We start from the raw sequence: 14,820 nt of genomic DNA on the forward strand, positions 1-14,820 counted from the left end.
AGTAAGCTCTCAAAAACTCGCGTATTGCTTTTTTATAGTTATTTGTATATATGAAAGAAAATATCTAGTGATCTCATGAAGCGGTGATGGAGAATGGTCCTAAGAGCGTGCACCACGCGCGCTATATTTTTTTCTTCATTCGTTTGATTTAGAAACAAGGAGCGCGGTTGCGTATAAACAGCACCTGGCGTTAGCTGCTTTAAAGTTTTTGTTCACGCTAGTTTGCTTTAAGACGATGGAATACCTTCGAAGCCCCGGCCTCAACGAAGGAGAGATACGATGTTGTAAAATTTGAAAAAATGACTGAGGGGTTATCGGATGTATTACAGGTGCCGTCCGGGCATGTGCCTGCCCATCAAAAGAAGGGAAACATGGTTTTTGAGAAAACAAAAAGAGAAAAAAGCTGGGGATTTTATAAATCGAAAATACTCGGCAAAATAATAGAGTTCTTTCCTTTCTTTCTTTCTTTTTTTTTCGAATGTTCGAACGTTGTGTTGGTTTAAGTTGTGAGCGAGATTTCGACAGTCTTATGTTCAATTCTCAATGGGAAAGAACTATCCCTATCTAAGGGAATATGTGCTTGCTTAAGCCTGATGCAGCTGTAATTGATGTTGATTACAAACTCAAATATTTTATTTTATCAAATGCGCGTACGCGTTGTTTAGTTAATGAGCAGCCAGCGTATTCCTCCAGAGCAGTTTCACGCACAAACAAATTAACGTAGAAGGTCTATTTGGGACTGTTTCACTGATTTTTAGACCTATGTTTTGTCGAGACGAAACGAAAGCATAAGCTCGTCAGACTGGTGGAAATTATGCAGGCAACTCAACCCACTGGAGGCACGAAGAAACTCGCCGGGAATGTTGCGTTACCGGAGCTTGCCTCTCCAGCCAGTGCGCATTAATGACGACACAATCATGCCGGACATATTTTCGAAAGAGCGCCGTGGTCTCAAGGGGTTTTCTTGCGCAAGTGAATTCGATTTAGTCTTAAACGGAGCAGATGATTCATCTCATCTCGTAAAGATATTCTAATAATTGAAGCCGCGCTGTACTTCTGCTTCAGTCAGGACCTACCTGACTGCAAGACAAATTTTTGGGGAATTTTTACAGATAAAATTCAATACGACCCGAGCAGACATAGTCGCTCTTTCCATTAACGTAGTGGAGCCATTTTTAATACCACGGTTAAGCACATAACTGTGAGGCTGAAAAAAAAAAACATCCAGGTTAAAATGTTTTTAAATTTTAATGGGTTGATTCCTGTCGTCGTCGGCATCCCTCGCCGGTGACAATAGATGCAAATGCGCATCTCAGACAAACGTTGGCTCCCGAGAATTTAGGCTGAACATAATGACTAGAGAAAGTATCTATTTTCTCACAATTGTGACATGGTCTCTCTAAATAGTCACACGATATAAGAAGTCTTGTACTATAGATATATAATTACAATTTTTACGTCACGTTTTACGCTACAATACCTAATTTCAGTGTGTATTGTTGTAAGTTTTCATGATGTGCTAAACGACAGGCTCTATTAAATTATTTCTTTATGTATCCCTGCTATTAGTCGTGTTTTTGTGCCCGTGCCTCTGGACCCTTGATTCAGGCCGTTTCATTCTATCAACCAGACCTTTTTTTTCCTTTTCTAGACCCGTTCTTGCAATTGCAAATTCAATTATGGAAACAAATATTATTTGATTTGGTTTGATATGTGCTTCCTACACGTACGTATATGCATGCATAGGGAACGGTTCGATCGTATGCCTTTATGTAGCGACAATAGCATCTAATTCATGGAAAAAATAAAAAAAATAAATGTCCACCTTTTTACAGCGAAGCTGTTTACGGCTAGGATTCCGGGGATTTTTTATGTGCGTCAACAAGAACTCTACGCTCAGACCGCCGCACGCTCCGCACGCACGCGCCTTCCCCGTATAAAAGATTCGAAGTAAAATAACCAAAATAAAGCGTTGCCGAACGCGCGTGCATGATGCCATTTGTTTAGGCTCTTCTTTTAGAACAGTTACTGCTGCAGACACCGGCACATGCGGCGCGTGGAACACCGTTCCCTGCCTTATCCTTGATGCTCGGATAATTTAACAATGGGTTTGTTCAGTAGATTAGTTATCAATAGGCACCATTTTCAAGATCAGTAGACTCGAAGGTAGATAATAAAGGTTTCTCAAGATTCGCCGCTGTGCGACCCGTGTCGGCCATGTCTACGCTCGCACCGCACTCTTTTTGTCGTCGTTCCAAGCGCTGGGGTGGCGGTCCCGTCGCGCGTGTCTAGTTTCCGAAAGGTGACGGTCCCGTCGCGCGTGTCTACTTTCCGCCAAGTGGCGGTCCCGTCGCGCGTGTCTAGTTTCCACCAGGTGACGGTCCCGTCGCGCGTGTCTACTTTCCGCCAGGTGGCGGTCCCGTCGCGCGTGTCTAGCTTCCTCCGACTCCTGGGGGCGGCGATAGTCGTCCACGCGAAATAATGACCACCGATTAAGGCAACAATAAATGTGTGTGCGTACCTATCGTCATGATGACCACCGATTTAGACAATAAATGTGTTCGCACCTTTGTTCAAAATTTTGTTTCACGTCTGTGTCGTGTGATAAACAGCTTCGCTGGTCATCCACCTCCACAGAGTGGAACGGCTTATTTTTTTCTTTCGGGTGCAGCCAAGAGAGATGTGACGCGATGGCATCTAAGATCCTTCGTACCACTTAAGAGGTCCTTATCAAGCTTTGCGTTCTCGGTTTTTCCCTGCCCGGCGTTACGTTCGCGTCAATTTTCTCCTTTAAATTGAATCTGCGTATAATTGCGCACCAATTCAGATTTTCCCTTTGAATTCAGCGGATAAGTTCTAAACGTTAAATTCACGAGGGAACTCAAATTCGTCTATAACAAACAACCTCAGGATTTCCGGCAAAATGTATGCGGGAATATTGAATAGGTTATAATTATGCACCGATTTAGGTTTCAGTGCTGAATTTAGCTATTTCGTTCCGACGAAACAATTAATTTGGTGGCCCTAGAAAGGCTATTGCTTTTAAAATACAAAAGTCAACGCGGAACGCGACTTCGTCTGCTGCTTGCGCAGGGATTGCGTTGTTGTCAGAATGCCGAGCTCTTATTGGCTGATTCAAAATATTATTGGGTAGACCTCAAGACATCTAGCATTGAGGTCTACCAATTATCCTTTCAATCAGAGCCCATCAGAACTCGATGTCGTTCTGACATCACTGCAATCCCTAGGCAAGAAGCAGAGGACTGTCTCTCCGCATTTATATATTGCGAGCTTGGCTGTTCGAATCTCGCTGCCGTGAACTGGTGTTTTTGTTCTAACACACTGACAACTTACAAAGACGCTGAAATGAAAAACAAATTAGTTTAAAGGGCTTATATGGGACACGTATACTTTCTTTTTTGATGACAAGAAATTGTTTGTGTAATATTTACGCCGTTAGACGCAATCTAGGTGAGATGTAGCTTGCCCTAGGCCCCGCCGATTAGCGTAGTTAACTACGTTCCATTTCTCGGCACTCCTTGGTTGGAGAGATGATTGGCGTGTGGATTGTTTGTTGTAAATTTTTTTCTCAGCGCCGTAATAGTATTTTTATCGGCTATATATTTACGTTCGAAACACAAGTAATCTAGGTAGAGTCATATTTGTTTCTAAAAGTGTCCCAAGATTGCCTTTTCCGTATTGGTAGGAAACGATAACAAGCATGGTTGCCGGCGTCGGCGGAGTGCTCAGCAAGCGCACCTCGTCAAGCTCGTCTGTTTTCATGAGTGCGAGTCGTTTGGCCTTCACCGAGGTGTTTATATGAAAGTCTCCTTAACCGACGTAGTTTGCAGCAAACAACTGTCTCAAGTACGCGCATTCGGAAACTTTGTCCGGATGTTTTTTTCGTAGCGGGACTGTCCTAAGCCTAGCGCCCCACGTCAACTATGTCGCTCGATGTGACCCAATTGTTTCATTTCGTTTGCCCGTGTTGATGCTGAATAAAGATGTTGGTTCCCGTAAAAGCGGCCACGCTGCTCTACGAATTGTGCAACCGTCGGGGTTGCAACCATGGGTTTCACTACCTAGACACCTACAGAAGTAAGAATTTGCGAGATATTTGCTTGGAGGCTATCTGGCGATCGGCACGCATCAAGTTTGTCTAGGTATTTTCCCGTTGTTTTTGCTTCAAAAATCAAGTAGCTCAAATTTTGCAGTGCACCTGGCCTGCCAAAAAGAATGTTTTTAGGCCGCGTTTTAATGGACCTTTTCCAAATACCGACGGCACCAGGCGGTGGCTGTACGAACTAAAAATCAAGGAAGTGACCTACCCGCGCTACCATCGATAATGGGAGCTACGTTACCAGTTGCTTCGCTCTCTGAGCAGCGTCGCGTGCCCAACGCAACGAGGTAGGCCTAGCGCGACTTTAAAGACGGAAATCCGTAGCGTCCACCCAAACGTCGTGTTTTTCTTTCCGTCCACTTTCTTTTTTTGTGTAACACAATTATATATATGCTGCAATTACGTGTTCTACTCATGGAATTTACAGCCTCATTCCGAATTTCCTCGATTTTTTCGTGCCGACTTCCACCGCTTGGCATCGGGCGCTCGCGCGTGCGCAGAACGCTTCTCGGAAAAGGTCCATTGTGCGTCATGACGCTCACTCGCCTTGCTCGTAAATGCCATGCGAAAAAAAACCAAAAAATATGAAGTGACTGCATATTTTTTCTATTGTTTTTGCTTACTCCTTTCGGTCACTTTATTTTATCAAAAATCGACAGACGCTCGTATTGCATCGCGGATCGCGCATGATGAAAAACTAGAACGGCGCTTTTTTGGTCGCATCGTATGAGCTTAGCAGGAGTTTTGAGACGGGTACGGAATAGCAGACGGACAAATATGAAAACGGACGCCGACGTGCAGCTTTAGTGTCCGCGTCTCACGGACATTGCAGATGACGATAGACGGTGGTGAAATAGCAGACGTTGCCGGAGGCTGCCGTGCGTCTGCTCGCACCATAGAGGTAGGAAGCGTCTGAAGGCAACATTACGCCACCAGGGGTGAGGCTTGAAGTGTGGAGGGACATGCCTCCAACGATGACCAAAACCAAAAGACGCTATTGGACGAAAGATGACTTGGCACCAAGAGCTATTTTGGTCACCCATAGGAGCGTTCCCATCGACCGCGTCCTCTACTTCCCGCTTCACTTTGGATTGTCTTGCTTGGCCGGCGTGAGTCGGTATGTCGCCCCTAGAGTCACTGAGTGTTCCCAGAGTGCCGAATTCCATTTAGTTCGCTTACCGAACGTGAATTCCGCAGAATCCAATTCTGAATAGCTTGCCATTTTGTCTGCGATTTTGGAGACGGGCCCAAAACAATAAAAAGAGTGTATAAAAAGTTTTTGCGTTGCCACGGCTACGGCAGGTACGCACGGGTGGAAGCTTTAGGCATCAATGAGTTAGGACCGAACGGAAGGTGCGTTGATTTTCTCTAGATTTGTTTTATATCAAGTAGCTGCTAACCTGGTTCCCCACAGAAGATCGCCGGCTCACTGGCTCACTCCTGTTGCGCTGGTGCTGCGTTTGAAACTCTACGCCTTAGACGCCGAGCCTAAAACTCGACTTCGATGTGTTTTGAGGCGAGAGATAGAGAAGAGACAGCGATGAGCAAGTCACGCACCGCTCGGAACGAAGGAAAGAACTTTAATAAAAACAAAACAGTGTCGCGACAGACCAGCAAAGTGGATTGAAGAGCTCGCCGAGAATGAGCGCCGCACTGTGCGTGCCTCGCTTCGACCGCACAGCGCAGTGCCATTTTGGAGACGTGTTGGAGCGCTACTGCTGCGCCGCGACTCGATTATAAAACGAAACTTGGAAGTTTCGGTACTCTGGGAACATTTCGTGACTCTAGTCGCCTCCTCCTCTTCCAACCTTTATGGCTCGCAAGACTAGCAGGCGGCGTCAGACGCCAGATGACGCGCCGGATGGCGCGAAAAGAAGACACTAGGCTTGTTAGCGCGTTCGGTCAAGCAGACAAGCCAATCCAGTAGTATGGGCGAGGCGACGGATCTGTGGGCTGGACTTAGAGCGCGCGTGCCATGACCTCCACCTAAATTACGTCTAACGGTGTAAATATTGCGCGGAAAACTCTATTTCGTCGCAAGATTGCTAAAAAAATACGTGTCCCATCAATGCCCTTTAAAAGTGTTAATTTAAGTCTTTTTTTGTTTCTGAGTAATCAGTGACCCAAAACCTTAGAGTGAAACAGGGTGCGAAGACTATTGCTTTAATCGTATAAGTAGTTGAGGGCTTGGTATACGGGAAGAACCTGAGGGAGAGGAGGAGAGGAGAGCGCACGGAGACGTAAGAACGCTGAGCTCTGATTAGGATGATTAGTGGGTAGACCTAAAGCTAGCAGGTTTTGTCTCCACTGCACTCGTCGAACCCGTTAAAACATGGAACGCCGGCGTCCGGCGTTTGGCTACAGTGGCTTAAAGGGGGTAGTGTAACGAACGAAACCTGAGAAGCGGCACAGCGTTGGAAGACGGCCGCGGGTGGCGCTGGCGCTTGCAGCACCGTCGTTCCGGCTATGGCTCCGGCTTGGCCGCTTGGCCAGCTTGGCTCCGGCCCGCTCCGGCCGATTCGCTGCTGTCGACTACACTGTCGTCTGCTAGTTTCACATTTTTATTCACCTTCAAACACAAATCATGTCGTTGGAAGTTCACTGGAAACAAATAATTGTTTTGAGGTATTTTTACTAGTTATGAAGCGTGTTACGGTGACTATATCCGCCGGCCGATTGAGGCACCCTAAAGGAGTTGCGGATCAAAGCGCCACCAACACCGTCTTCCAAGGGGCGGCCGTTCCCGATGGATGGTGGAGGCTGCGCGGTAAATACACTACCCCCTTTAAGCCACTGTAGTTTGGCTTTCGCATTCAAACGGGCATGCATGTGTCAAAAAAAAAAAACATTGTTTTTTTCTTTTTTTAGATGGTTGCGTTTAGAATTGTTCGAGCTACTCGATGCCCTTGACTGGGAGGGCAACCTTAAATAAGTCAGAAGGTCAGTGCAGGCCAAAACCATGCCAGGGGCAACCTGCTGATCGTCTCCGGCAAACTTGTTGAGGAACAAACAAAAATTAAAGGAGATATAGAGATCTTGGACGAAGCTTCATCAGACTAGCATCAGCTTCGCGGCGATCGGACGACGTCTTTTGATGATAACCATATTGGCGCTTGTACTTCGGCTGCCTTGGAAACCGCATTTATACGTTCTACTCTTTATATTTTACGTTATTGATACTGGGTGCGTGTCGTCCACTAGATGTACGCACCTGCACTTTAACCAGTTGGGGTAAAAATAAGCGGGGAATATTGCCGCGGATTGAGTTGCTTTGACATTTGGTCGGGAAGCCTTTGGTTGTCTTCTGCTCTAATCCCAGGAGACCCGTGTATTGAGCCGTCGTGCGCAGCAGCAGTCACGCACTTTGTGTCCCAGAGAGCTCCGAAAAGGCATTTTTCTCTTCATCAACATCAACATCACTCTCATCTAAGCTAGGTGTCACAGGATTTCGCTCATATAAAGGGCTTCGCCGATACTAATCGCCACAATTATCAGAATCGCTATCACTAGTATCAACGTAATCATATAATCATGATTATGACCATCTTAGTATCAAAATCATTGTCATCGTCATCAATATTTAAAAATAGTATTATGAACAGTTTGAAAGATAAAATTTTCATGTTGAATAGTTGGAAAAAATATTGGTTACATAGCTGTTACATATTGTAAAGCGTTTGGTCGCTACAGTATGACTGATAACCTGGTGCTTTCAAGGCTTACTATGCTGTAGCAATGAAACAAATGTGTAAGGTTTACTGCTTTATTCCTGAAATAGTTATGTATCACATTTTCTTTTTTTTTCTAACCGGTAATTAAATTTGCAGAAAACAAAATACAGACATCTATATAATTGTTCACGGCAGACGTATTCGGAGAGGGGGGGAGGGTTTATATAATGCCAAATAGCAGAGACGAATTGCCTTACATAACGTACATGCTTTCATTGTTTACTACTGTTTCCCAGTTATACGTTTTTTTCCTAAAGACGCGTAGTACGACCGTCTTTTTTTTTTTACGCGGTATTTACAGAGTTACTAATGCGAGTTCTTGGACACGTTGTAGTATTTGTTTCGCCTAAAAAGAAAATAAGGTGAGGATGAAGTTAATACCCGTGTCAGACGGCGTTCTAAAGTTCCTTTTCACTAAATGGCCTTTTCACTAAAGGACCTTCTATTAAAGGGGAAGTAGCTACACGACCAGTAAAAGGAATGCACGAGTGATGTTTATTGCTTTGGTGCTGACAACCGATAGGTGAAACCGAAACTAAAAAAAATATTACGGTGTTTTTTTTTTCTTTTTATGTCGTTCTCAGTTGATTATATTAATAGTAGTAACACGTTTTAAAGTGTATATAAAGGCAAACCAGATATTTTATACCAGTATTCTATGTGTGAACAGATTTACGTCTGCATTTGGTAGAAATCTTTATGTCCGTCTGGCAACCGCGTTTCCGCTGCTGCTTGTTTTTTCTCTTGCTCCTCCGCTGATTTCTTCCTCGTTTCGCCTACCCGTTTCGCCTCCTTCCGTGCTTTCGCGTGAGTTTTAATTTATTAACGTGTATATTGGACGAAAAAACAAAACAAAAACACCGCGCACAATTCAGGATGGAGTTTGATTGTGCCGAGGCCATGCGCCTCGTGCAGGCACGTTTGAGCCAGTATCTGGCACTAGAAATAGAGCTTGACTCTACGAGAAGCGAGAGGGAAGTTGTAGAGATGGCACTCTTCGCCAACTCTTTTACGATTGCCGCTTTTGCCGTGCAAAGCGCAGAGCGGATTGAACGCAGGCTCTGGTCCTACCAGAGGGGCGAGAGCTGGTTTGAGACGACCTTGCCGCACCTTGGCGTCCAGAACTTCAAGGCGTGCTTCCGAGTTATGCCCTGTACATTTCGCTATCTCGTCGACGTGTGCCGCCCGACGATGGAAAGAGAAACGACGAACATGCGGACCCCGATCAGTGTCGAGAAGCGCGTGGCGATTGCATTGTATAAACTATGCTCAACAGCCGAGGACAGAACGATAGGCCATCTTTTTGGCGTAGGTCGCGCAACAGTGAATATCGTGTACCGCGAGTTCTGCGGTACGATCGTGGCCAAGCTAGAGGAGTCGACAGTGGCGATGGTGCGGCAAACCGAACTCTACAACCACATGTTGGAGTTCGAGGCCGTCTGCGGCTTCCCAAGCGCCATCGGAGCCTTGGACGGCTGCCACCTTGCAGTGTCACCGCCGAAACATCAGGATTGCGACTACCGGAACTACAAGGGATGGTAAGTTACCAGTCAGCCCATTTATTTATTCAATATTTTTGTCACCTAGGATGTGTACAAGTTAATTCCATTCAACTCTTCAAAACAAGCATGTTTAATGCCCAACCGCGAGGGTTGCTCATTAAACTTTTCTGTTTTTGTTTGGGGTGGAAGGCAGGCAGGTGCAGTGAAGTTGACCCTGGAGTTTTGGGTCTCTTTGCTGTAATGGTGCTGCTGTTTTATGTTGCACAATTTCTTCGTTGACATCGAAACTTGAGGACGGGCACTAAAAGCGTGCTGTGCAATTATGTAGGCGAGCAGTGGTAAAGACATTTCTCCGCTGAAGAATTTTGTTAGTAATCAGCCCAAAATCTCCCTAAATATCAGCCCAACAAGGGGTTTAAAGGGATACTGAACCGATATCTGAACTTTTCAAAATAAGCCCCGGACGAGCTGCCCGGGACGTTACTATACCTAAAAATCAAGACCATACCAAGGGATGGTGATCGGATTATTATATTTCTTTGATTGAAGAGCCGCGTTCGAGCAATCCGTCGGCCGGAAGCCGCCGGTGCGATTGACGCCACCGCGGAGGAGCCCTAGCGGAACTGACGTCACAGACCTCTCGCTCCTTGGCAGACTCGGTTGTCCCGCTGCAGTCCTAATGGAGAACCGCGCCGAGTGTTCCTCATTCTGATCCAGTTTCTTCAATAATTATGCCGCGGTACTGCGCTGCACAAGACTGCTCGAACAGCGTATGTTACAGCGGCAGGCCTGCGCACAAGTTTCCGAGTGAGCCCACGTTGCGGAAGCTGTGGATTCGCGCGGCCCGTCCTTCCCAGCCAACATGGAAGCCCGCCAAAGGCGATTGTCTTTGCACGGAGCACTTCGAAGACGAGGACTACAAGACGAGCCCGAAGTTACTGCAAAGTCTGGGCTTGCCTGTAAAACAGGCCTATTTGAAGCCTGACGTGGTGCCATCGCTCTTCACGCGAAAACGCAAGCGAGAGCGGTACAGCGGCGCCGTGGAAAAACGGCGACGGAAAGAGGTGAGCGCAGTTACTAAAATATTTTTCTGTTTGTTTCTGAGAGGAAAGCACGAATGCGAGTGGTCGTGAGATTAGCGTAGTACATTGCGCGACGCTGTTAGCGCAAGCCTGCTAACTCGCCTTTGAGGACGAGCGCGGAGAAACGCCGAGATCGCGTTTTCGCTAGCAGCGTCGCGCAGGGTAAGTGTGTACTATATCCGTGTTCGCTATCGTGCCCTTAGCCGGACGAAAGGTTGCCGCCAATCGCAGGTGCTCCACTGTCGGTATCGTGTACATGGCGAGACTAACTGCAGCTATACTCTGTTTCACCTTATGATGTACCGCAGGAAAGGCTACAAGCTCGAGCTTGTAGCCTTTCCTGCGAGCTCACAGCGTAGGCAGCTGCCTACGCTGTGAGCTCGCGATTCTTGCCTTCGTTGCGGTACAACATAAGGTGAGCGATGGCACTCGGTTTTCGGGCTCATTTGCTAGAAACTTGCTTTGAAGCTACGAGCTTGCGCCGGCACCTTTGGCTCAGTTGTGAAGGCTGGTATTTATCTTTATTACTACTGATAAATGCCAGCTAATTTTAATTTGAGAAATTTGGCATAAACCAATAAATATCGAATTTTGATTTGGGCTACCTGAAAATGACACATAGGACCGAGCTGAACCATTCCTGGAGAATGTGGTTAATTGATGATCTACGTACTTCCTTTAGGTTTGCAGCGGGTATATTCCGAGCTTGAGCAGGATGTGCAAACTCCGCGGCATCTTGAGCATGTGCTATTCTTCATTGTGGCGCATAAGGAGATGCTGTTGAATTTCGGAATAGGGTACTCACAGTATGAGTGCCACGCCATTTAGAAAAGTGTGCCTGTATACATCATTCTGTTTTGGAAAACTCATTTTCCTCTCTGGTCTGCTCTCCCTGATGAGGTGGTCAAGCTGCTGTCGCTTCATCTTTTCAGTGTTAACCTGGAAGGCAGTTTCTCTCAACTGCGGAAAATAAATGAAAAAGAGCGCTGCAGTTTTTTTTAATGAGAACCTTGTTATGGTACATATTTCCACCCCTTGTTTATATTTCTGATTACTATGACGATATCTTAGTTATAGACCAACACGCGGCCCTGACGTCACGCAGCTGCGGTGGCACTCTTGACGGCACTGCGCAGGCGCAGAGGCTTCACTTCACGTGAATTCGGTTTCTGCGTTCGCACAGTCCCCACACCTGGTGTGGGCAAATGCAGGCTTTTTTGTAAACAGTGTGCCGGTTTATAAGATCTTGTTTCGTCTATGTTCTTCCCATACATTGAATACATGATCGCAGTAATGCTTCACGTCGACAAGTGCCGAGAATGCCTAAAAACCTGGTGGTGTATGGAATTAAATTGCAGCAAAAATCAATTCTAGTGCCAAAAATAGATGCTGCTAAACGCGTGCCAATTTAGAACAAAAATAAACACTGCAAAATCTTTTGCTGAGTTACTCTGTCTTAATCTCGCGGAATGTGGTGTTTATTTATAAAGTTCACTAAGAACACCAGCTGGCCATTTATGACAATTGCACCCCAATCAAGAGGTTATTACAAGTGTTGTTCAATTTCTCGACTCGAGGCAAGGCCACTAATTAACCTCGGTCGTCATTCGACCGTTTCATCTTAGTGTTCATGACTGTGCACTTGACGGTGTGATTTGCTTACCAGTTCAAGCAAAGTCAAGATGAGGAGGGTACACAGAGTGACATGAGCCTAACGAAGATAAGGGCTTGGGCCAGTCACCCTCATTTGAGCAGAATCTGGGTGTTAGCAGCATATTGACAGTGTGTTTGTTTGCATGTTGTAAGTTTTTATGCCTATCATTTATAGATAATTGCTGAATTGCTGGAGGCACCGGCACAAGCAAAGGCCACACTCATCGCTGAAGAAGTCAGCACATCGTCAACCCCTTCTGGTGACGACACTGAGCAAGGTCCTGACTCTGGACATGAACCAATGCATGATGCAAATGCTGGCATCGAAGAACCTTGTTCGAGCTCAGGTATGTGCGCCAATTGAAACTACTCGGCTGACATATTTTAGTACTGAATTCTGCCAAATTAGGGTAATCTAGCCTATTGCTGATTACATGAGCCAAGGATGATTTTGTTTTGAAAGACACTTTATTTCCTCTGCTGTGAACAGCCCCCTCCATCAGTAATGCCAAACAGGCTCAACCTGACCTTCGGAACGCTGCTACGCAGACCTCGGGCATCTACAGAAATCGAGGTATGTATCTGCAAGAAGAAATTTCACAGAAGGCAGCATTGTTCAGATCGTTGTAACACGTTATGATGGCACAGGCATACAAGTCACCTTGAAGACTTCATCACGAAAGTCCCAAACGAATCCTGTCCTCGTGACACCACGTTTTTCTTCACCAAATCATGTCCCCCAGGCTCCATTGGATTGGATGTTGCCTGAAGGGCTGACTCTGTCGCCGCAGCCGCCAGTGCGCAGACAACCAGCTCCACCACCGGACCCACCACAGCTGCCAACAATAAACAATGAGCTGCCCAGTGCAGGCCAGGAAGAGTCTGTTGAAGAGTGTCCCACGGAGCTGCCAGAGCCACACGTGGAAGCAGACAGCCTATACCTCCCCTCTGACGCTAGCTTCCTCATGATGATGTCCGACACCGGCTTTCTGAGGTTGGTATCAGTCGGATATATGTCATCTTTAGTGACGAGTATGAGAGGGTGTGTAAGAGGTTGCTTTTTTCTTTTCTTTTTTTATTCCAGGGATGCACAGCAGAACACTGCATCTGACAGCGCACTCAGTCAGCATGAGAGCAGCAAAAGCATCGACTACGTCTCGGAACGAAAGTTTATTGTTTTCGAGTCTTGTTTGGACGAGCTACTAGGTAATTGTCCTGAGTGCACTGCACTGTGCCGCATCACAGAGAAGAAGATCAGAGGGACATGTCTCCGGGTGCACAGAATGTGCAACAATGGCCACCAACATACCTGGACCAGCCAACCATCAGTGAATAGGAGGGCCCTGGGCGATGTGCTCCTAGCTGCAGCAACGCTCTTCTCTGGGAGCATCGTCAAAAAAGTGCTAAGGCTCCTCCACCAGATGGGCGTGCCCTGTTTATCGTACGAGACATACTTTAAGATTCAGGGTGCCTTCCTTCTACCAGCGATCAGACAGGTATGGCACGTTTTCAAGCTTTTCCTTTCCTGTGAGAGGTGTATTTTAGGTGCCAATATTTCAGGCTCAGCACTCCTATGGGATCCTGAATGGTGTAGTACATGCGTAGGAAGCACCATATGTTTCTGTCTACAAGTCGCACACTCCTATAAACGGCTGTTTTTACAAAAAGCTTGATATATACATGTTTGCAAGTGCGTCTTCAGGGTGCCTCCATCTTGCCGAGTTGGGTTGTGCTTGGGCGCGGCCATAGTCTGATTACGACACCTTAGTGAGGCATCGTAATCGAATTTAATGCGCCCAAGTGCACTCCAACTGGGCAAGGTGGCGGCGCCCCGAGGCCATACTTGCAAACGTCTATAGGTGGCACATCTTTATACGGGCCGCAAGGCAAAACTGCATTGTTAAGCTGTCATATGTATATTGTAATATAAGCACAAGTAAGAGCCAGCTTCAATGTTCTTGCGAACTACCGTGGGAAATTTGTTCTGATATGGCCGGCTGTAAGCTCTGCTGGAAGCCGGCATATTGCCAAGGTTCCAATTGTAAGGAAAAGCTGATCCGCCGACCCGAAGGCCACATCTAATGGATCTAGGTCTGTACGATTCAATACACTGCAGCATCCGAGGCTACATCTAATGGATCTAGGTCTGTGCGATGCCATACAAACTACAGGCTCTGCCGATTCTCCTTTGTTGTAACTTTGATACGGCCTTGCACAGCTATGGCTTATACTTGCAAAAAAAAGCGGTGTAAGTCGCACCTCTGTGTAAGATGCAGTGACAGGAATTTGAGGAAAGAAACAACTTATGTGCTGGAAAATATTGTAAATAGGGAGAGCTGAGATGTCCTCTGTTCCTCTGCACCTATTTTTACCACACTCCTGGGGTGGAAAGGTACCAACTGTGTGGGCAAAGCAAGTATATACAGGGTTCATGGCACATACTTCAAGCTCGAAGGCTCGCCGCATTTCATGTGGGTGAATTGTCGCCCTATGTGTTTCTAAACGTGGAGGCAACGTTTTTAATTAGTTCTTATTCTCCTGCTTCGTGACTGATTGCACCTACTGGATAAGTGTACAGTGTAAAGGGCAGATTTTGATTTGGGGAATAAGTAAAAGAATCAAAAATAAATGTTTCCCAGGCCGATCGTAAAGATTAATCGGCGAGTACTCTATTTTTTATACGGGGTGGCATTTCTTCAAGGTTAAAAAAACGAGCCCGCTCTTGAGAAGGC

General features: G+C 46.3%; 2 protein-coding genes across 2 annotated transcripts; both read left to right on the forward strand.

The window, feature by feature from the left end:
• The first annotated feature begins 8,727 nt into the window (after positions 1-8,727).
• Positions 8,728-9,393, forward strand: LOC120842866. The gene has a single exon (XM_040214053.1). The coding sequence runs from the start codon at positions 8,728-8,730 to the stop codon at positions 9,391-9,393; it is 666 nt and encodes a 221-aa protein (XP_040069987.1).
• Positions 9,394-9,790: 397 nt separating this feature from the next.
• Positions 9,791-14,738, forward strand: LOC120842865 (peroxynitrite isomerase THAP4-like). Its single transcript, XM_040214052.2, has 6 exons — positions 9,791-10,417; positions 12,264-12,435; positions 12,579-12,662; positions 12,737-13,082; positions 13,173-13,615; positions 14,728-14,738. Exons 1-6 carry the CDS (start codon positions 10,085-10,087, stop codon positions 14,736-14,738), a joined length of 1,389 nt encoding a protein of 462 aa, XP_040069986.2. The 5' UTR covers positions 9,791-10,084.
• The last annotated feature ends 82 nt before the right edge of the window (positions 14,739-14,820 follow it).

The sequence above is a fragment of the Ixodes scapularis genome, unplaced genomic scaffold, assembly GCF_016920785.2.
Source record: "Ixodes scapularis isolate PalLabHiFi unplaced genomic scaffold, ASM1692078v2 ptg000178l_1__unscaffolded, whole genome shotgun sequence".
Lineage (NCBI taxonomy): Eukaryota > Metazoa > Arthropoda > Arachnida > Ixodida > Ixodidae > Ixodes > Ixodes scapularis.